The sequence below is a fragment of the Plectropomus leopardus genome, chromosome 6 (assembly GCF_008729295.1).
Source record: "Plectropomus leopardus isolate mb chromosome 6, YSFRI_Pleo_2.0, whole genome shotgun sequence".
In the NCBI taxonomy this organism is placed as follows: Eukaryota; Metazoa; Chordata; class Actinopteri; order Perciformes; family Serranidae; genus Plectropomus; species Plectropomus leopardus.
The window spans coordinates 29,468,213-29,489,771 of NC_056468.1; the positions used below are offsets into that span (position 1 = coordinate 29,468,213).

The 21,559-nt window shown below is 40.4% G+C and overlaps 2 protein-coding genes and 1 long non-coding RNA gene across 4 annotated transcripts; 1 reads left to right on the forward strand and 2 right to left on the reverse strand.

Annotated features, from left to right (window-relative positions):
- Nucleotides 1–951: 951 nt before the first annotated feature.
- On the reverse strand, nucleotides 952–6,858 carry LOC121944435 (UDP-glucuronosyltransferase 2A1-like). The gene is made up of 6 exons (XM_042488221.1): nucleotides 6,108–6,858; nucleotides 5,751–5,899; nucleotides 5,404–5,535; nucleotides 3,996–4,083; nucleotides 3,070–3,289; nucleotides 952–1,287 (listed from the first exon to the last, which is right to left on the reverse strand). Exons 1-6 carry the CDS (start codon nucleotides 6,829–6,831, stop codon nucleotides 1,002–1,004), a joined length of 1,599 nt encoding a protein of 532 aa, XP_042344155.1. The 5' UTR covers nucleotides 6,832–6,858; the 3' UTR covers nucleotides 952–1,001.
- A 1,146-nt stretch (nucleotides 6,859–8,004) lies between these two features.
- On the reverse strand, nucleotides 8,005–19,964 carry LOC121944434 (UDP-glucuronosyltransferase 2A2-like). Of its 2 annotated transcripts, XM_042488220.1 has the most exons (8): nucleotides 19,165–19,964; nucleotides 17,116–17,120; nucleotides 12,336–12,967; nucleotides 11,997–12,145; nucleotides 11,735–11,866; nucleotides 10,905–10,992; nucleotides 10,158–10,377; nucleotides 8,005–8,290 (listed from the first exon to the last, which is right to left on the reverse strand). In XM_042488220.1, the coding sequence occupies exons 1-8, from the start codon at nucleotides 19,879–19,881 to the stop codon at nucleotides 8,005–8,007; spliced, it is 2,229 nt and encodes a 742-aa protein (XP_042344154.1). In that variant the 5' UTR covers nucleotides 19,882–19,964. The 2 variants fall into 2 exon arrangements, with proteins under 2 accessions (XP_042344154.1, XP_042344153.1); XM_042488219.1 differs by lacking the exons at nucleotides 8,005–8,290; nucleotides 10,158–10,377; nucleotides 10,905–10,992; ... (2 more) ...; nucleotides 12,336–12,967; nucleotides 17,116–17,120 and adding exons at nucleotides 14,768–15,079; nucleotides 15,360–15,579; nucleotides 16,175–16,262; nucleotides 17,883–18,014; nucleotides 18,536–18,684 and having other exon boundaries at nucleotides 19,158–19,964.
- On the forward strand, nucleotides 13,560–14,876 carry LOC121944437. Its single transcript, XR_006105906.1, has 3 exons — nucleotides 13,560–13,620; nucleotides 13,740–13,807; nucleotides 14,834–14,876. It is a non-coding gene; the product is annotated as an uncharacterized LOC121944437 (long non-coding RNA).
- Nucleotides 19,965–21,559: the final 1,595 nt, after the last annotated feature.

Sequence of the window (21,559 nt, forward strand, 5' to 3'; positions counted from 1 at the left end):
TCCAGGCTGTGATACTGGTACCAGGTGAGCTCATGGACCTGAACCCTGAGGTACTTGTCCCCTTTATTTCTCATGGTGAACTCAATCCAGAATACCGCCTCATCCCGAGGACTCACTGGTCTGTCGTGGTGGAAATAAGTGTCCGTGACCAAAAAGAATGCATTTCTGTAATGTTAGTCATGTATAATCCCAATAATCTTATTTTACCAGATATAACTGCATTTTGGAGTGGCCTTTTACTGTGACCATCCCAAGGCACACCTGTGTAAAAACGGTGCAGTTTATTCAGCATCTTAATGCCACACCTGTCAGGCGGATGGATCACCTTGGAAAAGGAGCGTCAATAACACTTGTTTTAGTAAATTTGTGACCAAAAAAGTATTTTAATATTTTTCATAGGAAACTCCCTAGATATTTGATTTGAAGTCTTGAAAAGCAGGACCAACAACAAGTGTTTAAATTGTTTAAATTTTGTACACTTATTAAGACCATTATTGTAACTAGTTAGAAGAATTAAACAAACATAGTAAAATCTGTTTGTGTTCTTTCCAAAATTACGTGGACATGCATTGTGTTTAATGCAATAGGCCTCAGGTGCATCTATGCAAATTAAAGCAAACCTGTCTGCAGTTTAAGTAATTACTTGTAATACATGAAGGGATCTTACAATGTTTTTACTTCGGTTTAAAGGCCGACTGAACCTGAGTTTATGGTGACAAAACAAGTGAAACAAATAGTACAACACGGGGTCCATCATTTAGGGTTTACAGGATTACTGGACATTGTAAAGTTTTTTAATTTTTTTTTTATATATACATATATATCTCCAGTTTTGTTGCATGAATTAGGGGTTTTAAAGCTGTGAAAAATGCTGATCCAAGCTTTAAATTCCAGTCCAGAGCATTGCAGCTGTATTTATGATTTCAACTGACCGGACAACCACCAAACTTGTTTTTTTTTTCAGTCATCACTTTATTGTCAGTTACATTTCACTCAGTCAATCACTCAGCTTTTCTCTTCATCTGTCCCTTTCTGCCGCAGCACCTCCGGAAGCAGAAACTGCAGGTCTTGATGAAGAGGAACACAAGAAGCAGCACAATGGTGAGGAGGAAGGCTAGGACATCCAGGTTGTGATACTGGTACCAGGTGAGCTCATGGGCCTGAACCCTCAGGTGCTCTGCCCCTTTATTTCTCATGGTAAACTCGATCCAGAATACCGCCTCATCCCGAGGACTCACTGGTCTGTCATGGAAGATACGGGACAGCTGCATGACATTCTCCTTGTACCTGTGAATGTGGACACACAGGGGTGAACATATACGTTGCATGTATTTTTTACTTTATCTTTTTTGCCCTACCAAAAATGGCTATAAAGCACAAAAATTTTAATTTTTTTTGTGTGTAGTGTAGTTTAAAGCTAGAAGTCTGCAAAAGGAATGCAATATATGAAAAGAAAAGGCCATTCAGTGGTTTTATAATTTCTCTGTGACCTTGAAACTCTGTGGTGTTAATTGAACTGACATACTACAGTAGACCATGGCTCTATGGCATGTCATCAATCTTGCTTCTGTATTATTAATGGGAGCCCCCCAAAAAGGCAAAGTGGAAAGAAAATGAATTTTCATGAATTTATTCTTCCATTTTCTCCCACTTATCTGGGGCTGGGTCGAAGTAGGGCAGCAGGCAGAGCAAGGTAGTCCAGACGTCCCTCTTCCCAGCAAAACCCTCTTTTGGAGGTTTTTTAGCTTTGGAAAGGAAGGCTCCCACGAGGCGTCCTGATCAGATGAACCACTTTTTTGATGCAGCAACTACTCTGAGCTTCTCCTGCGGATGCGTTCCAAATCTCATACCAACTATTTTTACTTTCGGTGGGTACTGCAGCTGCCCTTAAGAAGTATGTACTGTTGCATGCAGTATGTGCACAATGGGACAAACTACTTCTTAATAACACTGCGCACTGAACTTTGACCTTCTTGCTTATGTAGCCGTTACCATGGAGATCAAAGATAACATTCGCTGAGCTCGGCATGGACGGAGATCAGCTGGAAAAGCTCTGCTGTTGTTACTTGGCACCTGATGTAGTTTAACCCTGAAGTTATAACTGCATACATTATGAATTCAAGACTAAATACATAATATTAGCCTACATAAACATTTCTCTAAAATTGTTTTGTTAATTTTTTTATTTTATTCGTAATCTCTAGGATTATTTTCTTCACTTAAACAATAATATTCCTAATATTACCATTCAGCTAGTCATCAGTCACTTAAATGCGCTGTCATTCGTCTTTGCGGCTTCTGTCAGCTGTCAATCAGCTGTCAGAGCTGTCATCTGTTTGCGACTCAGTTGATGTGACATATCTGCTGCTGCCCAGAGGATTATGGTTCAGAATAGCCAGAAAAACATGCTGACTTGCATAATGCAAAGTCCAACCAAACGTAGCAGAAGAACACCCTGGTGTTTTTGGCATACTACATTTGACATACTGTGTAAATCTTTTTCCAGCATACTTTATAGTATTGTAGTATAGGTATTGGAACAGTGCATGTCTGAAGCCCAGTTCAGACCAAAGACTGTTAAGGGGTCAAAACAGTTTTAGAAGATTTTATTGAAAAGTTGCGAGTGTGTGAACTGGACGGTTTAAGTTTGACTTAAGCCAGCTGATGGTGTTACCTGCAACTCAGCTTGTTAAGTCCCCAGTGGCTAGTTTTAGAACATAAGTCAAGTGAGCTGTTTCAACAGCCAGTCAGCTTGCAATAATTATTTTTTTCTGTGGCCGGGAGGTGTATACATGTGTTCAGGAGGAAATAACTTATTTGTAATGTAAGTCAGTTTGTCACAGGAGTCATAGGACTTGCATACTGATTGGTTTGGGTTTTCTCTTGGCACAATTCCCCCCCAAAATTTTAACTATCACCAACTTGTAGTTTGGTCGCATTTTGCCATAGGATGCAGATTGCAGAGCTCAGACCTGCCACTGCAGCAGCTCGCTGCAGGCTGCACTTACCTGCTGCTCAGTGTGTTTTCAGCATAAAACAGACCAAGTGCAGACAAGTAAAATTACTTACGATTTGTCATTGATGACAGCATTGAATGCATCTCTAAGGTCCTCAGTCTTCATGAAGTTCAAGTCTGCAATAACTGCAGCTCCCTTAGCCTTCATATGGACCATATTATCTGGCTGGTCAGCAAACATGGGGAGGCCCACCATGGGAACGCCGTGATAAATGGCCTCATAAATCCCATTTGTGCCACCATGGGTGATGAAAGCTCTGGTCTTGGGGTGACCTGATAGGGTACAAAAATCATGAAATGTATATATTTTTTTCAATCAAAATGGGTTGTTAAAGCACATCTCTTCACTTCTGCATGATATCACTACCATAAATGTATTAACTAAACATTGGCAAAGGCTTGTATGTGAAAGCTTGCCAAATCAGATCCCATAGAGATTTTGGACAAACTGCAGAAAATGACAATGTGACATCGCAAGGCCCTACTGCCAGTGGGGTCAGGGGAATCAACGCTATTTGGATATTTTGTATAGAAACTAGGGATGTCCCGATCTGATCTCAAAGATTGGTATCAGGGCTGGAGGATACTCCCTTAATCGGAAAGAGAATTAACCTCAAGACAGCTAAACGGCCAAAAAGAAAGGGAGGGTTTTTTGTTTTATATTTTGTTTTGTAAAAACTAAATCAATAAATAACAACATTTAGGAATAGCTTGAACGCAGATACCAGCGTGTAATAATGCATTTTATGAATGTGTAGTGGTTGGGAAAATCCCTGTCTCCAAATTAACATTCTTCCTCTTATCAAATAACAAACTTTAAATATTCTTGCTATGTTTTCTCTCCTACTATTTGCCCCTTTAGAATTTTGTACTGTCAAACTAAATAAGACAAAAACCTAATTTCGGCGATATCCTATTTCATTTAAAAGTGAAAGTCATGACGATTACTGTCAAAGGTGTTTTCAAAAGCTTTACTGACCCAGTAGATCGTTTTGAGGAATCCAGTCATATATTCTGGTGTTGGCACCGAGAGTCGCTGGTTTTTCTCCACCGTATCTCCACAGCACCTATAAACCACAGTAAATAAAAAAAAAAAAACAACGTTGACCAACACACCAACACATTGAAAATGTTATGTCATAATATACTGCATACTGCACATTCTATAATATGTGCAAAAATCATTTGAAAAAACTAATATTTTATTGGAAAAACTTAAGTCTTTCTTTGGAAAATGGTCTATCTTAAGTAAATAACTTGTGGTTTTTAGATGCAGGTAATTTGTTATAATTTATTTTTGAATATCACTTCTCCATAATTCCCATCAAATCTTTGTGGCAATATATATATATTTTACATTTCCAATTTTTTTAATGGCCAGTTCAGCACTTTACCAATTTGAACTGCATTAAGGACTCAGTCAAGTCGATTCCGATTTTCACATAGAAACTCTTTCTCCACACACGTGTGCTGGCTTGGCCTGACATGGTTTTACTCGGCACTCGCAGGGGCTATTTGCGTCTCCATTACAAAGGGCTACCTGCTTGAAGACGTGTCTCAAACTGGTAACGGCTTGTCTTGAGTGATGACGTTTCACAGCAGCACGATGATCCCTGGCTAAAGTCCCCCTTACTTTATTGGGTGTTTTTACATCATACAGCATGGCAAGAAAAATAAGTTCACCCGTTGGAGGTGAGCTGTTTGCAGAGCTGCAGTGAGATTCTGCTGTCTGCAGCTTTTCTTCTAACACCTCACTGTGGCTGTTTCTGCTTGGACTTTCCTCCCTACACTATCAGTAGACTTTTTTTATTAAAGAACAGCTGCCAAGAAATTTCTGCTCATTCTGTGGCAACACATTTCATTCCCATAAAATTCTTCACAGTAAATATCCTCCGTCATTTTGTTTTATAAAGGCTTTCATCTTGAAGCAGCAAAATAAGGGAATGTTGTTCATTCGCAGTACCTTGCAGTAATATGACTCCTACACTGCTGAAAGCGAACATGACACAGTAAAATCTAAAGTACAAACAGGGACGCGGGAGAGAAACTAAACTTGAAAACACAGAGAGAGAATACGTAAGTATTGAGAGCTGAACCACTTTAAAAAATGCCTTTCGCAGTGGTCTCCCACACAGACAGACGCGAACAGAGTTTTGCAATACACTTGTTACAAGGGGGTCTTCGGGGACTGGCTGCAGCGGGCAAGATGTCACCATTACCTGTTTGCAGGAGTGGGCTGCATTTTTGGCCCTACTCCAGAGATGGTCAATCTCAGGGGCAACTCGGCGTGTTTAAACTGATAATGGAAAGACAAATCGGTGCGGCGTAATTTTACTTGGCAGGGCCAAAAGTCATAATGGAAAAAGGGTAAGAGATTGTCCTCTGACCTTTTGTGGGATCTGAGCGAGAGCTGAGGCTATCATGTTTCCTTTCTCTGCGGTGATGTTCTTGATGAATGATCCCAAAGTGAAGACCACAATGCCAGCGTCTCCAGAACTCTGCACAAACTCCTCCATATCCTGCAAGAAAAGTAACATTATCTCAGTGCAAACCAACCAGTATCTTATTTCTTTCCTCAGCATTTTAAGGGCTTGTTGTTCACAATTCAGTTCAATTTTATTTATTTGTGAAATTAAATCACAGTTATGATCTCAGTAAAATAAACTAATTGTTTAAGTCAGGAATTCTTGTAAACAGTGTAACGATAGGTGTGTGACAGTGCAGACAGCTCTACCTCTGGTAAAGGTTTAGCAGGTCTGCAGTGGATCCCACCAACGAATTTGAAGTTAGGGAGGAAAGGACGAGGGAAATCAAAATCCCAGTAGGTTCTCATCAACCACATGTCTGCTCTACCCATCATCTCACAGGCACTGATGGGTGCTCCTGTCACAGTGCAAAAGTAATGGAAGATAGCGGCCTATTGCAAAGTATCACCAATACTTTAGATATCTTATTTTCATACTTTATTTACTTAAAATATAAATAGTAATGTTTAATGTAATATAAAAGCATTGCAATGAACATAACTAAACAATTATTTGACTTTGTGAGCTCTATAAAAAATGTCTTCTTACACAAAGTTGTTTCTCACCTTTGACTTCGGAGTAATATTTATCTAATTCTTGCCAATAAATGTAATCGGTCACGACATCCTGTAAAGCGTAGAAGAGGAAGTTCCACACTCTCTCTGAAAAGTTCATCTTGTCAGTCAGTTTGCTCATAGCTCCAGGGACAAAGGAAGGAGGAGCAGGTAGCTGACCACAATACCTCTCCCAGTTATGAGCGAGGGAAAAGCGGAAGGAGAAGACCAGGGGGATCCCCAAAATATCTGCTACCAAGTCACTACCTGGGTAGACGGGGTCAGACAGGAGAAGGTCATATTTTCCCTCTTTCAGCTTCTTCATGATGGTCTCTGATTTCAGCACGCCGTCCAGATACTTCAAAGTAAACTGTATATCGACCTTCATCAGATCCATGTATCTGATGTAAATCTGCAAGTAGTTCATATGATCCATCTCATACATGGAGAAGTGAAGGTACTCCTCAAAAAACTCCTCTATGGTCTCCATTGAAAAAGAGACATTAAAGGGTTCGTAGCCAAAGCGTGAAGGCTCGCTGGAGTTCATGAACATGGATGTGCTCGGGACCAGAACCGTCACCTGGTGTCCCCTGTCGACCAGTGTCTCCAGCACAGGTTTCATGTTAATCCAGTGGCTGCCTTCAGTGTACCACACCAAAATGTTTCCTCCATTTGTGCTTTGTGTCCCATAAAGAAGCAGCAGGACACAAACGGAGAGATGCTGCTCCAGCTTCATGGTGCCTGTTTGTCAGGGTGAAAGCTTCCTGTGGCAAGATTCACTATAAAAAGAATCCTAGAAATGTAATTATTAACAAACAAAGCTGAACTCTGGCTCATAGTTCATTGTTGTGCTGCATGGCTATTTAGATAAGTGTCCCAGTTTAAGCACGTGACCAGAGGTGAAAAGTCAAGGCTGTCAAGTCAACAGTCAGTATTAAAAAAATAAATCCACATGAAAAGTAAGGAAAAGATTTCAGATTCTAGTTGTTATTTCACCCTTTTTCTCTAAAGCTAAGAGATGGGTAATGCTGCTTTTGCTGTTTTTGCTGATGATAAGAAAGGCAGCACAGACTGAAAGTAAGAACACGTCTTCCGAAAAGAGAATTAGATGTATTCTCATATTGTATCACTAGAGGGCACACTTAACATGTAGTGTACTTGTAATGGGGGTTCTTTTCTTAGCACAGTCGACTCTAATTATGTGCCTTTTGTTTTGTTAGTGACAGCTATCAAGAGGATCTGCTGTCAATGGGGAGCTTCAGACTCTGTGAACCAAATGGGTAAACACATCCATAAGGAGTGTAATCAACATTATGAGAAGAAGTTATGAAGAAAGGTGAGAATACTAGTACATCCCGGGGTCTTAATGTTGAACTCCAAACCCCAATTGAACTCCCCAAATATTTATTTTATTGAAATATTACAAAATATTAGGGATGCAGCAACTGTAAAATTCTGGGCTGATAAAAAAAAAACTTTAAAATAACAATTTGGCTTATAGCCGATACTGATACCCTGTCTGCAGGGTACAAGAAGACAGGGAAGAAGAAACAAGAAGAGTGACCCCATATAACTGAAAGCAAACACATTGTGTTGTGTATCAATGTAGAGTATTTTAATATTTTTACTCCAGTATCCAGGCTGACTGAACATGGGCTTATGGATGAACAAATAGAACAACACAGGCTACATTGTTTTTGATTTAAAGTAATTCTGAGTAGTGTAAAGTGATTTTTGAATGTATTTCCAGTTTTGTTGCCCTAAATAGTTGTTTCAAAGTTATGATAGCTACTGTTTGCAAGCCACAAATTCAGATCCAAGTCATTGTGGTTACATTGCATTTTTTAGACCAACAGGACAATCAGAGAACTGTTCTTTTTCAGTTTTACCAGCTATATTTCAATTACAGTTACTCAGCTTTTCTCTTCATCTGTCCCTTTCTGCCGCAGCATCTCCGGAAGCAGAAACTGCAGGTCTTGATGAAGAGGAGCACAAGGAGCAGAACGATGGCGAGGAGGAAGGCCAGGACATCCAGGCTGTGATACTGGTACCAGGTGAGCTCGTGGGCCTGAACCCTCAGGTGCTTGGCCCCTTTATTTTTCATGGTGAACTCGATCCAGAATACCGCCTCATCCCGAGGACTCACTGGTCTGTCGTGGTGGATACGAGACAGCTGCATGACATTTTCCTTGTACCTGTGAATGTGGACGTACAAGGGTGAACATGTGAATTAATGTATTGTATATATTTTTTATATTTATCCTTTAGTTTTTTGGCTAACCAAAAATGGGGAAAAGAATAAAAGGTTGATTCTTTTCAGTTATTTTTTTGGCTCAGACAAAGGCGATATGTGATGACCCAACAGTCAGCCTCCATCATCACCAGGTCTTTGATGATTGGGTTAGTCTGGCCCTTTGGAAGAAACTCATTTTGGTAATTTGCATCTGCAATCTCATTATTTTGGAACCATGCACAGCTTTTGAAGACAGGTGACGGTTGGCACATGGACCAACTGGTAATTTGAAAGCTTTGCCTCTGGGCCCAGCTCCTTCTCCACCAGGATGGTCCGGTACAGCGCCTACATTTTTGCTGATTTTGCAACAATCTGCCTGCTAATTATTTTACTCTTACTTGTAAAAAGATGCCAAGATACTCTTTCACTTGGCAACAACTCACTCCAAGGGGGAGCAATCAACCATTTTCTGGCAGAGAATCATGGCCTCAGACTTGAAGGTGCTGACTGTCCCTCACTAGTGCCCAAATGCGCACTTGACTGCAAACCGACCCAGTGCACCTGAGATCTTATCTTTTAAGATCAAGAGGAAAATCAGTGACAAAGGACCATCCTGGCAGAGGCCAACATCCTCTGAAATTATGTATGACTTCCAGTGGAGAAAACAGACACAGCTCTCACTCCTGGCTAACAGCTTACCAGAACATCCTTGAGGCCACCCAAAAGTCCTTCTCCATAGCCTCCCTGAACTAATACCATACCTGTTTTTACTTTGGTAACCAACGAAGTTGCAGCTCTTCTGCCCTTCTAGTTTGTTTTGACCCTACTTACCACATAAATCCTGGTTCCAGACAAAAGTTTTCTATGTTACTCGGATGTTTATGGACATAATCCTCCTCCTAATCCTGAAACAGCTATTCTAGGCTGTTTGTAACAGCTAGAAACTCAAAGTCAAAGGAAAACTTTGTCGATCCAGTATGGAATGGTCATTGCTCCGAGTTATTTTTAGGGCCTGGAACAAAGAGATGTCCTCCCGTTTTGAAATCCGACTTACTGAGTTCTCTATTATTTAATACAAGGAGAAATTAAGATATAAGATGTCGAGGAAAGTAAGTAGGAACAAACAGATATGGCAACCCTTCCTTCATTATACCACCACACTGAGAGGACCCTCATAACACCGCAATGACTTTTATGACTTTCAGTTGAACATTTGTCATCATACACTTTTCAAAATGCAATGAAAGAAAAAACACATGTGGTAGAGAACACTCATTTTTGTTGTTTGTTGTTATTTGAACCACTTCAAAAACAAATAAACAAACAAAAAAAAAGCTCTGATTTCAGACAGGGGACATTCCATGTCCCTAAAACCAGTCCACTATGCTGTAGGACAGCTTGCCTAGGTCCCTGCCTTTGTCTACTGCCTGGCTGGTAATGCACCATACCCCAGTGCCTATCCCAGCAGGGGGTGGGCCCACAGGGGAGCAGGTCCCGCTTCTTGTTTTGGGCTGTTCCTGACCAACAAGGTCACCAGGTGCTTCCCTTGCAGGTTTGGCAAAATGAGGGCGCATCAGTTTCCCTATTCCAGGCGTGGCTCTGCAGCTCCTGTGAATCGGTCCTTGTCTGGTCCCTCCCCTGGGAGCGATATGACTTAGGAGACCTTTCCAGGAGATGTGGTCGCTGACATCGCACCTCCCAGGGTCAGAAGGACACGCAAACCCCTCAAACGTGATAATCTGGTAATTCTTGGAGGGGACATAGTTTTTTTCTCAAAACCATTTTAATACCCTCAAACAGACCAAGTGCAGATAAGTAAAATAACTTACGATTTGTCATTGATGACAGCATTGACTGCATCTCGAAGGTCCTCAGTCTTCATGAAGTTCAAGTTAAGTATAATTGCAGCTCCTTTAACCTTCATATGGACCATGTTGTCTGGCTGGTCAACGAACATGGGGATGCCAACCATGGGAACACCGTGGTAGATGGCCTCATAAATCCCATTTGAGCCACCATGGGTGATGAAAGCTCTGGTCTTGGGGTGACCTGATAGGGTACCAAAAATCATGAAATATACATTATTTTTCCCATCAAAACAGGCTCTTAAAGCACATCTTTTTTCTTCTGTACGGTGTAACGACTTTAATGTATAAACCGAACATTGGCAAAAGCTTTTGTTTGAAAGCTGGCTTGATTAGATCCCATGAAGATTTTGGACAAACTGCAGGAAACATCAGTCTTTCATAACAAGGCCCTACTGCAGTGTTTGTGCTGAAGTGCCATGAAGTCATGGAGGAAAAGTCAGAAGAGATCACCAAAGTCATTTGGATACATTGCAAGGAAGGAAACCATGGACATTTGAACATCCCTGTCTCTGAATTGACAGTTTCCCTCTTGCCAACAAGCTTTGCCAAAATATTCTTAAAATGTTTCTCTCCTTTATGCCCCTTTGGAATTTTGTACAGTCAAAATAAATAATGAGGAAAAATCACAGTACGATGGGTATTCTTATTCATTTAAAAGTTAAAGTCATGAGGATTACTGTCGAAGATTTTTTTAAAAGCTTTACTTGCCCAGTAGGTCATTCTGGGGGATCCAGTCGTATACTCTGGTGTTGGCACCTAGAGTCGCTGGTTTTTCCCCCCTGTATCTCCACAGCACCTTTAAGCAACAGTAAAAAGTCATTTAGGCCAACACAGTGCTCATTTTTTTTCATAATATACTGCAGAGAAGAACATGTGATGACACTTGCTAAAATAATAATATAAAATGCTTTTGTTTTGTGGAGGGTTTTTTCAGTAGTTTGTATTCTCTATTTTGCATCTGTATTTGATTTTCTTTTTGCTTTTCTTGTGAAGTGTTTTTGAGTAACTAGAAAAGCACTTTATAAGTCCTTTCTATTATAATTTATTATTTTTAAAAAAATGTACATAAGTTTAATGGGGAAATGGTCAATCTTTGAAATTAACACGCTGATGATTATTTTCAGGTGGCTGTACATAAATTAAACCATACTTATATCACATACCATTTAGGCAATAGATGCCATTAAATCCCAAACACTGGATCTTTAGATTTTACTTCAGATTGGGAGATCCTTCAGTGGAAACACTTTGTTGCCTTTATTTTTATTAGTTAAATCACCTGATTCTGCTGTTTCAAGCAGCGACTTTTAAAGCAATTTGTTGCATGTAAGGACAGAAGTCATCACACAAATAGCATTTGATTCACTCACTATACTTTGTGAAATATAGCCCATTCACAAGTAAAGTACAGCTTCTAAAATAGTCGTTACTCAACACAGCTTTTGCCGTGTGATAGTAGTGTAGCTCTGTGCATTTGGAAATGCATTTATGGGTCATTCACATCATTTCCTCTTGGCACATAGTGATTGTACTCTGACCTTTTGTGGGATCTGAGAGAGGGCTGAGGCTATCATGTTTGCCTTCTCTGCGGTGATATTCTGGATCAGGGATCCTAAAGTGAAGACCACAATGCCAGCGTCTCCAGAACTCTGCACAAACTCCTCCATATCCTGCAAGAAGAGTAATGTCATCACACATAAGCTACAGCTCTTACTATCCACATCATTTTATTCACTTTCTTTCTTCATTGTTTGTTTCCACAGGAATACTGTGGAAGTGTGACAGTGGAGACAGCTCTACCTCTGGTAAAGGTTTAGCAGGTCTGCAGTGGATCCCACCAACGAATTTGAAGTTAGGGAGGAAAGGACGAGGGAAATCAAAATCCCAGTAGGTTCTCATCAACCACATGTCTGCTCTACCCATCATCTCACAGGCACTGATGGGTGCTCCTGTAACAGTGCAAAAATAATGGGTAACAGCAGCCCGATGCAAAGTATCACCAACTATTCAGGTTGAAATATAAAATTGTCAACAAATAATTTGATAAGAAGGTGCTATGATGAAACAAAAGTATCTAAACCATCTATTGACTTTATGTGGTCCATAAAAAATATGTTGTTAAACAAAGTTATGGCTCACCTTTGACTTTGGAGTAATATTTATCTAATTCTTGCCAATAAATGTAATCGGTCACGACATCCTGCAGAGCGTAGAAGAGGAAGTTCCACACTCTCTCTGAAAAGTTCATCTTGTCAGTCAGTTTGCTCATAGCTCCAGGGACAAAGGAAGGAGGAGCAGGTAGCTGACCACAATACCTCTCCCAGTTATGAGCGAGGGAAAACCGCAGGAAGAAGACCAGGGGGATCCCCAAAATATCTGCTACTAAGTCAGCACCCTGGGAGATGGCGTCGGCCAGCAGAAGGTCATATTTTCCCTCCTTCAGCTTCTTCATGATGGTCTCTGATTTCAGCACGCCGTCCAGATACTTCAGAGCAAACTGCATATCGACCCTCATCAGATCCATGTATCTGATGTAAATCTGCAAGTAGCTCATATGATCCATCTCATACATGGAGAAGTGAAGGTATTCTTTCATGAAGTCCTCTAAGGCCTCAATTGAGACAGAGACATCAAAGGGTTCGTAGCCAAAGCGTGAAGGCTCGCTGGTCTTCATGAACATGGATGTGCTCGGGACCAGAACCGTCACCTGGTGTCCCCTGTCAACCAGTGTCTCCAGCACAGGTTTCATGTTAATCCAGTGGCTGCCTTCACTGTACCACACCAAAATGTTTCCTCCATTTGTGCTTTGTGTCACACAAAGAAGCAGCAGGACACAAACAGAGAGATGCTGCTCCAGCTTCATGATGCCCGTTTATCAGGGTGAAAGCTTCCTGTGGTCTGCACCCTTTAAAAATGTACTCCAAAAAAAATAATCATTAACAAAGCTGAACTCTAGCTCATAGTTTGCCTTTGTGCTGTCTGGTACATTAGATAACAGGGCCACTCCAAGTCACCTGAGGTAAAAAGGTAAGGCTGCCAAAGTTTAACAGTCAGTATTAAAAATAAGAATAATCTCTAAACTTTACCAGAAATCCAAAGATTGAAAGTAAAAAGAGACTTGATCCCCACACTCTAGTTGAGTTATTTCTCTTCATGTCTTCACAGCTTACAGATGGATAATGCTGCTTGTACTGATTTTATGAATGTATGAAGGGCAGTTCAGACCATGAAAACATCATACTCCCAATTTGATGTATTCTCATATTTCATCACTAGAGGGCACACTTAACATCTGTTGTAATCGGGGTTTCTTTTCGTAGTACATTTCACTCCTATAATGTGCTTTTTCTGTTTTTTTTGGTTAACAGGCAAACACATCTGTAAGAAGTGTAATTACTGTTATGGGAACAGCGTTACGACAAAGGTAAGAACACAATAGTTTTACTGTGAGCTGTAAAATCAACTCAATTACTTAAAAGTATTTTCTGTAAAGATTACACCATGAGATCATTGTATAGATTTTCAAACTGTTAACAATGGCAGGTGGAGAGGAGACCAGCAGCAGTTGCTGTGAGGGAGTCGGGGGAGCACCTGGATGTCGTGTGTTTCAGGTAATAAAAGACATAGTGAGAGATTATTCCATAGGTTTATTCCCTCCTAAAACCTCAGATGTTTTAATATTTTTTATTTTTGTTTTCACTCGTTGCATGTCCATGATTACTCCAGCATGGATGGGTTTGTGTCGGCCATCCTTAGACATCTGTCACCTACGAGCTGTCTTGGGGTCTACTCCTTGTATTTTGAAATATTGAACAGCTTTTTTAAAAACCTTTTTCATGTTCAGCCCCAAACTTCAGCTAGTTTTATTGGAATACACAAAAAAGATTAGATATAACAACAGGGAGTAACACAAAAATAAAACTATTGTTTTATGTTTTCATAAAAGACCATTTAACTCTGTGTCATTGACAGAATTCAAATACATTATTTCTACAGTATATACACTAACTAATTAAAAACATGCATTTAAACTTGTTAAAAGAATGAAATGAACATCATTAAATCCCTTTTGTGTGTTTTTCCATAATAATGCCAATGAACATTTTGCATTTCATGTCCACTTGGCCTCAGGTGCAGTCATGCAAAGTAGAGCACACCTGTTTGCATTTGAAGTAATTACCTGTGAATCACAAAGGTGCAAACACGAAGATTTTTTTCTGGCTATTACTCAATGTCATAAATCAGGAACAGAAGGGGAGACGTTTGGTCAGGTACTGAATTTGTGACACTAACCTTTGTTGCCCACCTTGAAACTCTGCTGGTTGTATAAATCTTCAGTGTTGTCAGAGGAAATATGTATGTGAAGCATCCACGTTTTCTGTAGTGAAAATTGACTGGTGCGCGGAGACATATTTCCAATTTTCTTGCCCTAATTAGTTTTTTTTTTTAAAGTTGTCACCATCACTGGTCCCAAGCCACAAATTAAAATACAGGCCATCGTGGTTAGATTCCATGATTTAGACCTACAAGACAACCAATGAGCTGTTTTTTCACCCTTCTTTTTTTTTTTCTTTTTACCAGCTATTTTTCAATTTGGTCACTCAGTCTTTCTCTTCATCTGTCCCTTTCTGCCGCAGCACCTCCGGAAGCAGAAACTGCAGGCCTTGATGAAGAGGAGCACGAGGAGCAGAACGATGGCGAGGAGGAAGACCAGGACATCCAGGCTGTGATACTGGTACCAGGTGAGCTCATGGGCCTGAACCCTCAGGTGCTCGACCCCTTTATTTCTCATGGTAAACTCGATCCAGAATACCGCCTCATCCCGAGGACTCATTGGTCTGTCGCGGTGGATACGAGACAGCTCCATGATATTCTCCTTGTACCTGTAAATGTGAATAAGCAGGTAAAAATGTGGTTGGTCAGTGTTTTTTAGATCTTAAATATCCAACAGGGAAGAGATAGATAGTAGATATCTGGAGAAAGTGGTTTTGCAATTTCTTTGTGACCATGAAACTCTGTGGTGGTGATTGAAATCAGTCATACTTCATCACACCATGCTTCCTTCATGGCATTTTGTCAATCTTACGTTTTTATTATTATTGAGTTCTCCAGAGAGGCGATTACTGTAAATCAGACCCTGTGCAGATAATTAAATTAACTTACGATTTATCATTGATGACGGTATTGACAGCATCTCTAAGATCCTCAGTCTTCATGAAGTTCAAGTCAGTAATAACTGCAACTCCCTTAGCCTTCATATGGAACATGTTTTCTGGCTGATCACCAAACATGGGGATGCCCACCATGGGAACGCCGTGGTAGATGGCCTCATAAATCCCATTTGTGCCACCATGGGTGATGAAAGCTCTGGTCTTGGGGTGACCTGGTAGGGTACCAAAAATCATGAAACATGCATAATCTTTCCATCTAAAACAGGCTATTGAAGCACATCTTTTCACGTCTGTATGATGTCACCACTATCAATATATATAAGGAATAATGGCAAAGGCTTGTGAGTGAAAACCAGCTCGATCAGTTGTCATAGAGATTTTCGACAAACTGCAGAAACCAACACAGACACACAAGCCCCTACCTCAACGATTTTGTAAGAGTTAATGAATGTTCAAGTTTTGCTGGCACCTGGAGTTCTGTTGCTCCGTCTGTGCCCAGAGTATGTTCTGTGCTCTGAAAGCATGAAGCTCTAAGTAACTGAATGGTGAATATAGTTAGTGCTCTGAATTAACCACTTCCAAAATTTTTAATTGGCTAAATACCAGCTCATAACGTGATTTAAAAATCCCTTGTCTCTGATTTGACGTTCTCCTTCCTGCCAAATTTTACTGACATTCTTACTGTTTTCTCTTTAATATATGCCCCGGTTAAATTAAATAGAGGGAAAAAATGGTTCATACCCATTTAATTTAACAGTAAAAGTCATGAGGATTACAGTATAAGGCTTTTGTAAAAACTGTACTTACCCAGTAGGTCATTCTGAGGGATCCAGTCATATATTCTGGTGTTAGCACCGAGAGTCGCTGGTTTCTCTCCACTGTATCTCCACAGTACCTGTAAACAACAGCAAAAACTTTTAGACTGTTAGACTAACACAGTTCTAATTTTAGGTCATGATATACTGAATACTGTATATAATACGAGTAAAAATAATTTCTAAAAACAGTAATATTTTAACGGAAAACCTTAAGTCTTTTTATTCTGAAAATGGTCTATCTTTAAAAAAAAAAAAAGAAAAAGAAAAATCTCTTTCCTTTATGCATATTTTTATTGTGATTGATCTCCTGTCAGTAACAGTGTTGTGAGAAATCCTCTGAACTTAAGACCAATCTGACTACGGCTCTACCACTTTAAAATTTTCAGATTACTCAAAGCCTCATTGCTTTACTTGGTCTTGATGAGCTGCAGCATTTTTCCGGGACAAAGTGAAGCCTACACTGTACATTCACTACCACTTGACAGCTTCACTGCTGATTTGTTTTCAGCTTCTGTTATCAACATGCTCTGAGCACATCCACCGTCTCTCTTCCTCTCTCGCTCTTATGTGAACTGCATTTGAACCTGGCCTTGGCCTTTTTCCACATGCTACTACTGCGAGCGCCAAAGCTTGCACATGGCATTTTACAAGTTGATTTCTTCATCTACTCTCACTTTCATATGTCATCATGGAGCATAGGGAAGTGTGTGTGCACGGGAAGCCAAGAGTCACGTGTGTCCGACCCTGTTTGGTGAGATTGTGCAGCATTATGAAAAAATTCCGCTTTTGCAATATGAGAAGTGTGTACATTAATTAATTAATTTTTTTTTTCAAGATAATTTTTTCATCTTATTTGCCTTTATTTGATAGGACAAGTATAGCGTAAAAGGGGGAAGGAGGGGGATGACATGTAGCAAAGGTCACTGGGACATAGCCTTTTTAAATGGTATTTAGTGTATTGTTTACTCTTTTGATTGTTTCTCCTTGTGGTACTCCTTGGCCTACTATATTGATTAAACCAGAAAAATTGCCATGTCACTATGACTTTATTACCATTTACTGCCAATCACATGTTTCTGCTCACCTCTTACCTTAGCTGATAAACTTGTTGTTTTCATTGAATGATAACTTAGTTTATGACTTGAAACTTGCATCAGCTGGTGCTGAGGGGCTTGGATAGTCCTCTTCTTTTTGTTAGTTAAATATCTTAACATGTGCACAAACAGGACGTGTACACATGCATTAAAGCAACCATTGGTAACTTTTTTTGCAAAAAAACTTTGTGTCATATTTACCAGAACTGTCTCTTTAATCTGAAAGAAGTACATGAGACAGAAGATTTGTGGAAAAAGTCAAGTCCCTTCTCCTCTTTCTGCAGCTTATTATGGCATTGGTTAGAATCTACCACGGTTTACTGAACACAACCGACCAGAGCCGAGGAGTATCAAACACAGCTTTCAACCGTGTCAATTCTTACTGCTGAACTGTGGTCAAAGTGTCAAACTAGGCAGCGTTGATCAAATATGAAAAATGCAATGCAGTAACAGAATCTTGATTCATATTTGATCAGCACTCCCTAGGTTGACCGTTTGGTAACTCCAGTTTGAACAAAGAGTAGTGTAGCTCTGTGCATTTGGAACTGCATTTATGGGTCATTCACATAATTTCCTCTTTGCACATAGTGATTGTAATCTGACCTTTTGTGGCACCTGAGCGAGGGCTGAGGCTATCATGTTTGCCTTCTCTGTGGTGATATTCTTGATCAGTGATCCCAGAGAGAAGACCACAATGCCAGCGTCTCCAGAGCTCTGCACAAACTCCTCCATATCCTACAGAGAGAGTAACATTATCTCAGTGCAAACCGATCAGCATTTCTTGCCCCCCCCCCCCCATTTTAATGACTTATTGTCTTCATTGTTCAAAGGATTAAGTTGAATTTGTGAAGAAAACTTTATTTTTTTTACATGCATCAACAGCAAATGAAGAATCCAAAAAACAGTTTTTATTGATTTGGCGTAAAAGGAGATTGTGTTTAAAAACCCTTTACAAACTTTAACACACTAAGTGTAATCACATTCTCATTTTTCCAGTCATATGCTCAGTACTCTCCAAACACATCAATTTTTGCTAAAGCTTTAGGATTTAAAAAAACTAAGAATTGTTTTAATGCATGTAGTTACTCAGCTGTTTTACTTGTATGCAGAAGAAAAACAAAGATTTCCTCACAAATTTAACGGTGCGTATTTGATATACAAATGGTTATTTCAGTGGATAAAGTATTCCTTTAAGTCGGGAACACTGGAGGTGTAGTAAGATGATAATAGGTGTGTGATAGTGGAGACAGCTCTACCTCTGGTAAAGGTTTAGCAGGTCTGCAGTGGATCCCACCAACGAATTTGAAGTTAGGAAGGAAAGGACGAGGGAAATCAAAATCCCAGTAGGTTCTCATCAACCACATGTCTGCTCTACCCATCATCTCACAGGCACTGATGGGTGCTCCTGTCACAGTGCAAAAATAATGGGTGACAGCAATCAATTTGAAAGTATCACCAATACGTCAGATGTTTTATTTTTATATTTTATTTACTTCTCCTTGAAAGTAAAGGACTCAACTTTCACACTACTCTGCGGCTGCAGACATGCAGACAGCATGAGTAAAGAGAGACCGCAGCGTAATGTGAACAAGTGGTGAATTTACAGCTCACAGCATCTTTATACGGTACAGTCTCTGGCTTTTGTCGATAGCAAAAAATTTGATGTGCATTTGCAATCGTTAGTGCTGGTAGCTTGTTATATATGACATGGACACCACTGTCACACTGAGTGACCCGCAGAACCCGTTCAGACTGTAAAACCGATTCCTCTGCCAAAGTTCTGATGCGGATACAGCCCTAAAAAACATTGCAATTAATCTGGTCATTTGACTTTATATGGCCAATAAAAAGGTCTTGCTACACACAGTTGTTGCTCACCTTTGACTTCAGAGTAATATTTATCTACTTCTTTCCAAAAACAGTGACCCACTACGACGTCCTGCAGAGCGTAGAAGAGGAAGTTCCACACTCTCTCTGAGAAGTTCATCTTGTCAGTCAGTTTGCTCATAGCTCCAGGGACAAAGGAAGGAGGAGCAGGTAGCTGACCACAATGTCTCTCCCAGTTATTAGCTATGGAGAACCGCAGGGAGAAGACCAGGGGGATCCCCAAAATATCTGCTACTAAGTCACTGCCAGGGTAGACGGGGTCAGACAGGAGGAGGTCATATTTTCCATCCTTCAGCTTCTTCATGATGGTCTCTGATTTCAGCACGCCATCCAAAAACTTCAAAGAATACTTCAGGTTAACCTTAATTATATCAATAAATCTGATGTAAATTTGCAAGTAGCTCATATGATCCATCTCATACATGGTAAACTGGAAGAATTCTTTCATGAACTCCTCTAAGGTCTCTATTGAAATGGAGACATTAAAGGGTTCGTAGCCAAAGCGTGAAGGCTCGCTGGTGTTCATGAACAACGACGTGCTCGGGACCAGAACCGTCACCTGGTGTCCCCTGTCGACCAGTGTCTCCAGCAAAGGCTTCATGTTAATCCAGTGGCTGCCTTCAGTGTACCACACCAAAATGTTCCCTCCATCTGCACTTTGTGTCACACAAAGAAGCAGCAGGACACAAACAGAGAGATGCTGCTCCAGCTTCATGATGCCTGTTTGCCAGGGTGAAAGCTTGCTGTGGTGAGATCCTTTTCAAAAGCCGCTCCTGTAAAAGTAATAATTAACTAAACAAAGCTGAACTCTAGGTCTTAGTTCCTCTTTGTGCTGCATGACATGTTACGTAACAGGCCCAACCCAAACAAGCAGTAAGAGGGAAAAGGTCAGGGCTGTAAAGTTAACACACAGTAATTAAAAAAACCTAAGTATTCTCTAACATGTACCAGAAATCCACCGTCAGAAAATCATAAGAACAAATAGATTACGGTTGTTTAGAGATGGAGTGTAAAAACATTGACTGATAATGTTTTTAGGTGAGTGCTCTTGGACACGCTGGAGTAATTTCAGGAAGGTGTGTGTGCTTGTGGTTGCCTGTCTGGGAATTTACCTGCATACCACTGAGGTGTAGAGTGAAAGTGTGACTAACCATGTGGTGGTCTCTGTGCAAGGGCTAATGCATGATTATTGTGATTTTAGGATCATCGATGAGTTATTGCCTCTGTGACTGTCTGGACACACCTTCACATTCTTGTCAGGATGAAATGTTACAAGTTTAGTGATCTTGTCATCAGATCATTGTGTTTCTTGCTAATTAGCAAATTTCATCATGCTCACATTTTGAGCATAAACATCAAACCTGCTAATCATCAGCATGTTAAATCTGGAGTCGGCAGAAATCTGGAAAGGGCGAAAAAAACATCAGACTTTGATAATACAACCTCTTCCCATAGCCCCCCTTCTTCCACATACCTAGTGCACGCGCACACTTCATTCAGTAACCCAGTGTTTTCCAAACACTGATTTTTAAAATTTCTTATTACATTGTAGAGTAAGTTGTGGGTTGGACTGCCGGCGCTTGAATAGCAACTTTCTTTACAGAACTTTATGCCACTGAATGATGCTTGGACCTCACTGGTGCATGAGCAGCACATGTGCATTGCAAAACTTATTGTTTTTTTGTTTGTTTTTTTTCTTTGAGCAGCGCTGCTCAGCTGCCGCACATCTAGAGAGTCAGTCTCGCTGATTTTTTTCTGTATGACATGTGTAGTTTTCAGCAAAAGTAGACAGTGAAAATGGTGTCTTTATGGTCATGCCACCTTTCACTGCAATTTCAATGTCTATATCTGTCTCAGACATGAAAAAATAGAAATAGATACACTTTAACTCAACCTTTCATGTTTCCTTTTCAGAATAAAAGCCTCAACTGCCTACCTTAGCTTTAATATTGTAAATGTGAGCATGTTAGCATGCTGAAGTTAGCATTTAGCTCAGAGCATGGCGGTAGTGTTGTTTCAGAGAACGAGCAGTAGAATGAGGCAGCTGATTTGAGAATCCGGCTGGGGCCAGAGGGGTCAGCTTGGTGTGAATATTTGGGAGGCGGGAGATGTCGACCATGCCTTTATGAATCAGTGGCTTTGAGGCTGTGTTGTTCTTGGGAAATGTCACCTCAGACTGTTTGGGCGTCTAAATCTCAACTCTGGGTACTTTGGCCCCCTCATTAACATTGTAGATTCCTTTTGACGCTGGATTCAGGAGCGCCTGGAAAAACAATAAGCATTTGAATATTGAATTCAATGCCCTGTTGAGGGAATCAGTGGCCATTCAGAGTGAGTAAGAGTATACTGTTTTGTCCTCAGACCTCCCCTGGTGGTACTGAGGATGTGCGAGC